The sequence below is a fragment of the Penaeus vannamei genome, chromosome 34, assembly GCF_042767895.1.
Source record: "Penaeus vannamei isolate JL-2024 chromosome 34, ASM4276789v1, whole genome shotgun sequence".
Classification (NCBI taxonomy): Eukaryota; Metazoa; Arthropoda; class Malacostraca; order Decapoda; family Penaeidae; genus Penaeus; species Penaeus vannamei.
In genome coordinates this window covers 4,093,452-4,103,451 of record NC_091582.1, presented here as the reverse complement: position 1 = coordinate 4,103,451, position 10,000 = coordinate 4,093,452, and the positions used below count along the sequence as shown (strand labels likewise).

Here is a 10,000-nt window from a genome sequence, read left to right as displayed (position 1 = left end):
AACAGAGGAAAAGAACAACAGAGGAGGAGGAGGAGGAGGAGGAAAGACGACGAAAGAGACGAAGAAGGAGGAAAGAAGATGGAGGAGACGAAGAAGGAGAAGGAGAAGATGGAGGAAAAGAAGGAGGAGAAGAAGGAGAAGGGGGACAGAGGAGGAGAAGGGGGAAAGAGGAGGAGAAGGGGGAAGGAGGAGGAGAAGGGGAAAGGAGGAGGAGGAGGTGGAAAGGGAGGAGGAAGAGGAGAGGGAGGAGGAGGAGGAGGAAAGGGAGGAGGAAGAAGAAAGGGAGGAGGAGGAGGAGGAGGAAAGGGAGGAGGAAGAGGAAAGGGAGGAGAAGGAGGAGGAGGAGAGAGAGGAGGAGGAGGAGAAGAGAGAAGAGGAGGAGGAGGAGGAGGAGGAGGAGGAAGAGGAGGAGGAGGAGGAGGAGGAGGAGGAGGAGGAGAGGGAGGAGGAGGTGGAAGAAAAATAGGAGGATTAAGAAGAAAAATAGGAGAAAGAAATAATTAGATTTAATTTAAATTAAAAAATAACTCTTTTTATCCTAAAAAATAATGGTTTTCAAAATAATTTCACATTTATAAACATCCCCTCCATTGACTTCAAACATTTAAATGCAATGTTACCACTTCTTATCAAAATCTCTGCACTGAAAGGTTTAAATATGATTTTCAAATTTCATGACCTATGACATTTCCTCATCCTAGAAGATATTATATATAATAAATAAATAAATATAATTCTTCTTATAAGGTAACTTTATAACTTTTTTCTGAGTTGCAAGACTAACTTGGTAGTTATTTCTAAAAAATAAAAATAAATAAATAAATAAATAAATAATAATAATAATAGTAGTAGTAATAATAATAATTCTTAAAATTACTGCATACTCTAATCTAATTCTAACAGTTACTACAAACTCAACAAAAAATCCAGTTAAAACATTCAATAATTTGCATCACATTATAAAATATTTATTTACACGTCTAGGTAAGCGCATCTATAATTTCTACACTATTATCATTGAAATTTTCCCATTCAAACTAAGGTGATTAAAAATTTAGTTGTGAGCACTATTTTTCTTCAAGTCATATGAAACATATATATACAATTTTATGTAACCATGCATAAGAAATATTAAAGTGAACAGTTGCTAACAATAAATACAGCAGTCAGTGTGAAACAAAGCAACAATTCAAATGATATAAAAATAATTGCTACATGCGTATCAATACTTGGCACAAAATAATAACAATAATAATATCAAAATCAATAATCCTGATAATAAAAATAACAATAATAATAATAATAACATTGATAATAATTAGAGCCAAGTGAAACAAAAAAAAAAAAGAAAATAAAGAAAAAGGATGCAGGCAATCACATCTTTATCAAAACAAGCACAACAGATCATTCCGGTGTTTATACGAGGACAGGAATTATACTGAGTACACATATTCTAAAATATATGTTTCTCGCCATCTACCTTCGCGTGACCTGAATAATCCCTGAAAGTAATCCACACATCCGCATTGTCTGAGTACTGTAAAATGTACTCGGTGACATACTCTCTTGTGTTCTGTTTACCCTGAGTGGCTATCTTTGTCACGTTCTGCCTCTCGGGAAACTCCACACTAAGATACTGATAGTAGTTATTCTGTTGGGCTGACCATGCTAGCTCTCCTGAAATTATATATAAAGAGGGGGGAAACCAGGCTAAGTCTTTAAGCGCTCCTAATGTAAAAGAGCAAGCTTTGCATTGACCACTTACAGCATAGCTCACATAAAGGGAAACTGTGCATTATGCATTAATAACTTATTGCTCACAGATGTATATTTTTGTTTCCACAAACTCTAAAAGTTATTAATGCATTTAGCAATTTTGAGACATACCATAAAAATCAGAAAATTAAAAAAACAGTATATATTTTAATATATATTCCTAAAGTACATTATTCAAACAACCTTTTATATACTCCCCTTACACTTGCCCATGTACACCTTAACATAGCAGTGATAAATAAATTTTTGGGCACAATGAAATGCTATAACAGCTATACTGGGTTTATTGAGAAAATCTTATTCAAGCCATGCCCCTTTTAATATTTTGGTTTGTGACTGGGTTAAACAGCAGTATCCTATCTAGAGGCATAGTATGGTATATCAGCAGCTCTTACTTATCCCTTTGGTTTCTGATTCAGGACTTGCAGAAAATATCTAGCAAGTATACAGTGGTCATACCAGATAACTTCAATCAATGCTGACGGGTATATCACACATTATAATGGACTATGCAGCAGGTGCCACGCACAGTCAGCTGCTCACAGAAAATATTTGAAGTACAGGAAACAACATTTCCTCACTTTCTACAAATTTGGCTGCAGCTTATACAATTTTCCAGTAAATCTGGCAAAAAAATTATAGTCAGCCTATATTTGAGGGGCTGTATCTCTTCAATTACTGCAGTTGTAACCCAATGAGCAAACAACTGTTTCGAAAACTTAACTTCGAGCAGGCTCAATGCACACGGCATAATGGTACATGATGCTTGGAATTAGTGTCCAATCCTGCCATAGCATGTATAGATATGCCACCTGTTGGCAATGGGCTAATTACCACAAGAAGTAATCAAATGTTCCTTCACATGAACAGAAATTAATGAGTTCAACAAGACTAATGATGCTAATAGATATTTGAGTAACCAATCACAATACAACACATGAAGCAAGGGCATGATTTAAGTAAACCCTCCTCAAAGATTACATTATAACAATGTAATTCATGTCTGCCCTATTCAGTAGATGATGTTCAGATGGCCTTTCCTCACAAAAAAAAAAAAAAAAAAAAAAAAAAAAAAAAAAAAAAAAAAAAAAAAAAAAAAAAAAAATCCTGAAAGACAAAACATCTCTCCTTCATAAAAGAGAGAAAAAAAGATGTATCAAAATTCTCTTCTTAACCCATTACCGCCGGTATATTTTGAAGCCGAAAAAAAGTTTCCCGGCGGCTACAAAATCAGCAAGCGGGGCTGGCTCGGACTCTGTCCGCTGCTGCATCAGATTGAGAGCCCTGATACAGCATCAGACTGGCGGGACGCCTGGCAATGTTTATTTTTTCGGGTGTCTCATATGTGGGACACCCGTCGTTACTAGGTAAAAAAAAAAAAAAAAAAAGCACCACTTATGCAAAGAATTAACATCTACATTTCAAACCATAAGCAATCAAGCTTCCTGGCATCAAACCAAGACCATGTTGCAAAACTACACCTCATTCACTTGCATCTGTTAATGCACTACTATCCAACAATCAGATCTTAGCCAACAACACTGCCATTCATGCTCCATGTCAAGAGGCAATGGATATCTCAAGGAGAAAGGGAAGAAAAAAAAGAAATAACCCAATTCCGGACAAGCTAAAAGAGGTCCAATGATGAATTTAACATAAAATACCTCAAATGAAAATCAATGCAATTCCCATTCCACCAGCTGGAAGAGCCCTAAAACTTCTGCTTCATATTTCACCCACACACAATGCCACACATGAATGAGAATTCTTTGATTCCAAATTTATATCTACATATATGTATTACAAGGTGATTAAGTAAATATCCCACCACCATCACCCAAGAAACACCAACACCACAAGCTTGAAAAAATAACGGTAAAATAAACACAACAACTCACCCAAATACTCCCGTCAAACCCTTTGACAATAGAAAAGAGGTTGCCGTCCTGGCCAAACTCAATCGTGTAGGCTGTGACATACTCGTCGGAGTCTTTTCGGCCCTGTGTGGCAATGGCCGTTATGTTCTTGGTTTCTTTTAAGTCCACCTCTAGGTACTGCAGGTAATCTGCACTCCTGGCTGTCCATGCACTTGTTTCTGTTGCGGCAAGGAAGGGAAGGCAAGGGGTATACATAAAGGGAAAAACAAAGCAAAAAAAAAAAAAAAAAAAAAAAACAGAAAATATAGATAAATAGAAAAAGGAAGAATCCAAAAAAGCAAACATAAAATCAACTACACAGGGAGAAAAAAATTTACAAAAAAAAAACAAACAATAATAATAATAATAAAAAAATAAACAAATAAAGCAAAATAAAAAATAAAGATGCTAAAACTAAATACCATCTATAATAAGAACAGTAATAAGTGCTTAAAAAGGAGTAAGTATTAATACCCCTAAAAGACAGAAAAATCATTCTACTTTTATAAAATAAAAGTGAAGATAAACAATAAAAAGAACAAGGTGATACTTTCTTTCCACAACAGAATGACTCTCTCTCACTGACAGCTATCACAGGATATGACTTGAAAATCATCACTTTTGTTTTTTAAATTATACTAAGGTATCATCATCAACTGTACCCACAAAATTTATTTGTGTTAAAATATCACACTAAAATGTTCATCACAAATAAATGACAAATTTCCCATTTGAATATTCTAATCTCAGGTCTTCCCTAAAAAATTCTTCATGCTTATACAACTTTCCTGTAATTTTTCTCTGTCTGCTTTCTTAATCTGTTCTCTTATGTATCAGTGTATAACTAGCCTAAGCCTTTAAACCATGAAAGAGAAGAGCGTAAAAACATTTAACTACATCAGTATATAATATGTTATTTTATTGCACCATCTGGGTTTCATGACACAAGAGGCTTTTTGTATGTTTCTCTGGTCTTCCTTTTATTTTTTTTGTTTTGTCCCACACAAACTAACAAAATCCCATATTTCATCATGAAAAAATAGTATTCTTGAAAAGATAATATGGGAAAAATGGCAGCAAAGTTATCCCTGAATCTTGTACAAATCAACACGGGGGGTGGGGGGGGGGGGTATATGCACTGTATCCTATTTTGTTTACACATCAATGACTCAAAATACTCATGTTCACCAAGAAGTCAGTTACTAGACCCAACTGACCTATTATCTTAAATTTCCAGAAAAGTTTTTATTCCAAGGGTTATTATCAGTTATAATAGTAAGAAATAATCATAATAGCAATAACAACAATGCTGAGCAAGATGATAATATTAACAGTAATATTTTCTTTCCTGACAATTCAAAGAATGGGATAGAAAAATGACACTGGGTAAGCCTACTAAATGACTCCTTAGTTATTAAGTGTGAGTGAATTAATCTGTGTAAACAAAATAAGTAAAACCACAGTGGATAGTATATATCCTCAACACTAATGGGCAAACTTTCTGAATTTGAAGTAATTTTCATGGACTGAATAAAGCCTCTTCTTTAACCACTATCAAAGACCATGTGCATTGGAAGGACTAATCATATAACCATGCATTCTTCAACACAATATATTTCAAGTAAATGTTTGTATATTCTTAATAGCAAGATAAAATAGAACAGTATTTACTTGTGGAATTACATCTAAATAGTAAACAAAGGTCAATGGCATCTGTCACTGTAAGATACTCAAAAGAAGTCTTTATTCTTCTTAATATTTTGTAATCGGGTTACACTACCATGAATATAAACATCTCAAAACCCTCTCAGAGTCTTAAAACTTCACTGAAAATTAAGAGAGAAAGAGCTGGTATATTCTCCTATTTCCATTAAAAAAAACATACAAAACAAACACCAAATTGTTTATACTGAGTGTTTTTAGCACATGCAACAAGTCATTCTGAAGTGTTGTATACCATGTAACAAATATGTAACATAATGAACCTACAGGTTGAATATCTAATCTCTAAAAACTGAGGCTAAAGAATAACAAAATAAGGAAGATGAAATAAAGATGAAGGCAGCAGTATCCTTAGGGATGTCTCAGGAGCAACTTATGTCCATGGTGATTCTTCTTTATTTATGAAAGCCTCAGCAGCTTCCTCATCTGGTTGCGTCAGAACTTCTCCACTGGCAATTAACTCATCAAAGCTCAGGCAACTGAACAATGGACTTGGCACCTCACTTGCTAGTTTGTTGGACTCTTCACTATTGAGGGCTATGGCAACAGAGTGGTTTTTGTCCAACATGCTTTCCAAGAAGCTCCACTTTCGGTCAAGTTTTCCATCTATCATGACTGTCGTGTCCTGAGTGATGGAATTTAAGCTGAGCACTGGAGTCTTCAATATAAAGGAAACCCTCCGCAGCTCAAATCCTATGCCTACTCCGAGGGCCTTTACAAGACCTTCCTTCAGGCACCAGTGTCTATAAAAGGATGCCAGTTGGTCATATTCCTCAGAAAAACTACGTATCTGCATCCACTCTTGTTCTGTGAACTGCCTCCTCATGGTGTGGAAGAAATCTTTGACATCCTTCCCTCCTGCGTACTCAACCTTCATTACATCCACACCGACTTTCTTTCCATTTTCAGCAGCGAGGACTACCCAGTCCCCCTGATGAGACACATTGAAATCCACCTTCCTTAGCTCTTCTCCAACCGCTGTTGAGAGATAGGGCCGGCCTTTGTCTGTGCGAGCAAATCTTGCCTCTGCCCAAGGGAGGCCTAGTTTCTCTGTGGCCAGCTTCCGGAGCATAAGTCGCCCTGCCAGAGACGACTTCCCATCCTTTTTGAAAACAAATTTTCCAATCCGCTCCTTCTCCTCGGGCTGGATGTAGGAGAGGGCCAGCATCCAGTCACTCTTAGTGGGTGACCAGAACCTGGTGTTGAAGGCCCACCTCACATTCTCCATGTTCCTCAACATTCAATTTGTCTAATTTGCAAATACTAGTAACACACACCAATCTACCAGCCAAAACTACCACAAAAATTCTATCAACACATCCAAAATATTTTGCCAAAAGACAAATGGGGAGTCCTCTCTCTTTGCTACACTCAGATCAGTAGGATAAGATGACCACAACACTTGGGGAGCCACCATCTGATGCCTGCTCAGAATGCACCTAAAAAAAAGAGGAAAAGAAACTTCTTTTACCACCTTATTTGAGGTTTCTATTCGGTCATATTCAACAACAGGCACAGATGGTGGTGTGGTCCCCGGGAATAGGATCAAATAGTAAATTTACATCCTATTTCTATTTATCTTTTCTTATGAGTACTTATTTTCAATATAGTAATCTCCATCTCAGATATTCATCCCAGCAAATAGATTTTAGTCCGTAATCAATTCTAGTCGTAACTCTCCCTAAAAGATGTAACAGAGAAGAGTGGTTCTACCTAATCTCTCTCACCAAATGGCATCAGTGAATAACAGCTAATACAAATACCAATGCATTTCAAAAGCTTCACTTCTTGGTAAATCTTTAACACATTCCATGCAATTGGCAATGATGCAGACTCCCCCGCCCAATGTGAAAGGAAAAAAAATTCCACTAGGAAATCCGGTTCATATCATCATCATAAAAGTAACATGGTTGTTAGGCGTCAGAAGTCTTGGATGCTGGGAAATGTGTCCATGGTTGGGTTGAACTGCATTTACAAAAAAAAAAAGAAAAAAGTTCATGACTTTGTGATATGCCCACTAGTAACCATAAACTCGGGAAGTTAATTCAGAGGGTCTTGATGAAAAAATAAGCTCATTTAAATATGTATATTCCTAACAATTTCTGAACAATAATAGTGTCTTTTATACTAAAACTGTGATTATAATTTACATATAAAATGAGATTTATTACCATATCAGTGCTGAGTAAATACTAAACAAAAAACACTAATAAAAAAAAAAAAAAGCTAAAATAAGTTATGAAATTCTAATTCTGACCTACCAGTGGATCGCATCACAACATAATGAGGCTTCATGACTCAACAGTGGGTTGCCTTGCATGGAACGTGTTAATCAAGAACCATGCAGATAGAGAAAAACTATGATAAGCCTAATATAGACTGTATAAACCACTGAAAAATTTCATATTTACAACAGAAAATTATCTGCAGAAAATAAACATTAGCTCAGAAGTACTTATCAAAAATATAAACAGTAACTTAAGTACTTGCTGACCTAGCATCAAGACAAACCTCCACAGCGCTGGCAAGACTGAGCTTCCAAAGCACCATGGTGGTTTGCTTTCACATAAGGAGAAAGCGTACGTGTGATCTTGCCAAATATATGTAGTGGAGGTTTATTGGTCTCTGTACTAAAGGTATAAATTCTATGGAAATCATGGGACTATGTTTCACGCAAATATGGTTACATATTCAAGAAATATCCTACTCCTAATTCCTTTTCAAGAGTAAAGAGTATTAAAAAAAATAAATTTGAGTTTATGATGTTATATCCAATAATAATAAGACCATATTCTCGTATTACATTTCCTCAGGTGAGTAAGAAACCAATGATGGAAACAAAAATTGAAAAGGACTTATAAAACACATTTAAGAACCAGTAAATAGATACTGAATGTTCCAATATCAATATCAGCAAGCAACTACTGCAATATAATGCAAAAAATCACTAGCATAATAAATAGGTGTAACCATGATAACATATTAACAATAATGTAAAATTAACAACTACTTCTCACAAAAAAAAAAAAAAAAAAAAAAAAAAAAAAAATCTGACAATATAGAACCATATAAAAATATATCTGACACTTGAACTAATACAACTGACCAATTAACATAACTATAACAACAATAATATACACTTCTCTCAATGAAAGAGATCCTTGTTAATACACATCCACATAAGACCAAAATAAGACCCACAAATGTTATACCTGAAACAGAATACGTTTAACCATGAAACATAATAATAATAATGACCATACAGTCACTCCTCTCAATGAAAGAAATCATGAAATTAAATGCTGATCGTATCTGATTCCCTGAAAAGAGGTAAGAGAAAAGAAAGGGGATAGATACTGACTCCTGCAAACTGACGCAGCTGCAACAAAACACCAAATAAAACAATGCCACATCACAGGTGCATCAGGAGAAGAAAGCATAAGGTAAAACCCCCCAAAAAGCAGAGTGTTTAGGCTTACCGTACAATTTGGCCTTGTCTGCCTCTCTTGTGTGTAGCTCGGACGATGCCCTTAGTGATGCTTCATCTAGGAGAGGGTACTCGCAGTACTCTGCAAAAGCCCAAGAGTGGATTTAGCAGCTGGAAGCCAAACACCAATGATGATGATAATAATAATGATAATAAAAATCAACAACTAATAATAAATAATCAATAATGACAACAATAATAATAAAGACTGATAATGATAACAATAATGAAATAACAAGAATAATAACAACATTAAGAATAACACTAACAACGACAACAATAATAAAAAAAAAAAATAAATAAATAAATATAATAATAATATGAAGAAGAAGGCAAAAAAGATGGGGAAGGAAAAGGAAACCAACAAGAAAGAGGAAGAGGATGAAGAAATAAAGAGAAAAAGAAGAGATGGTACATGTGAAGAGAAAGGCGAAGACCAGTAAAAGCAATTCAAAACAAAATCAACAACAATAAACACAAAGATGACAACAAGAGACAGACATCAAGATGTTCAAATCTGTAGGCCTATACCCTTAGTTTACCCCATTTCTCTAAATAACATTAACCAAACGCTTCCTCTAGTCTACCACAGCCTTATCAGCAGCAGAGATAAGCCTTATCCAAACAGCATCCTCTTGTCTTTTAGTTATCTTAGACAACATAGTAATACTTAATAGATAATATTCAGGATTTCCGGGTAGCATGTGCCTCTGAAATAAAGACCAGATGGGAGCATTTTTTTTTTTTTTTTTTTTTTTATCTTCTTCCTCTATTTCTTTTTCTGTTTCTTCCATTTCTTCCTTCTTCTATTTTTTCTTCTTTATGTATTTCTATTTCTTCTTGTATTTCTATTTCTTCTTGTATTTCTATTTCTTCTTGTATTTCTATTTCTTCTTGCATTTCTATTTCTTCTTCTTCTTTTGCTGCTTCTTCTATTTCTAATCTTCTTCTAATCTTCTAATTCTTATCCTAATCTTCTCTTTTTCCTATCTTCTACTTTAACATTTTTCTCTTTCCTACTTCTTTTTGCAGTTTTCTCTCGATTACTACACAATATGCCATTTCCTTTCTGACATATATTATTCCGAGAAATGGTGCA

At 35.1% G+C, this 10,000-nt stretch overlaps 2 protein-coding genes across 5 annotated transcripts in view; both read right to left on the bottom strand.

Moving 5' to 3' along the window:
• Positions 1 to 10,000, bottom strand: part of Nrx-IV (neurexin-4) — an 83,791-nt gene that overhangs the window by 72,679 nt on the left and 1,112 nt on the right. Inside the window, exons 2-3 of one of the 4 annotated variants that reach the window (XM_070113261.1) lie at positions 8,894 to 8,983; positions 3,675 to 3,871 (exon numbers count right to left, since the gene is read on the bottom strand). The exons of the other annotated variants lie outside the window; for them this stretch is intronic. Of the exons in view, the coding sequence (XP_069969362.1) occupies positions 3,675 to 3,871; positions 8,894 to 8,983 (287 nt within the window). The remainder of the gene's footprint in view (positions 1 to 3,674; positions 3,872 to 8,893; positions 8,984 to 10,000) is intronic. 4 annotated transcript variants of the gene reach the window in all.
• On the bottom strand, positions 5,289 to 8,454 carry LOC138859186 (L-aminoadipate-semialdehyde dehydrogenase-phosphopantetheinyl transferase). The gene is made up of 2 exons (XM_070113263.1): positions 7,692 to 8,454; positions 5,289 to 7,640 (listed from the first exon to the last, which is right to left on the bottom strand). Exon 2 carries the CDS (start codon positions 6,652 to 6,654, stop codon positions 5,788 to 5,790), a length of 867 nt encoding a protein of 288 aa, XP_069969364.1. The 5' UTR covers positions 6,655 to 7,640; positions 7,692 to 8,454; the 3' UTR covers positions 5,289 to 5,787.

Bases quoted from the DNA above. Each gene is read 5' to 3' on its own strand.
- LOC138859186 (XM_070113263.1), bottom strand. From the start codon at position 6,654: ATGTTGAGGAACATGGAGAATGTGAGGTGGGCCTTCAACACCAGGTTC.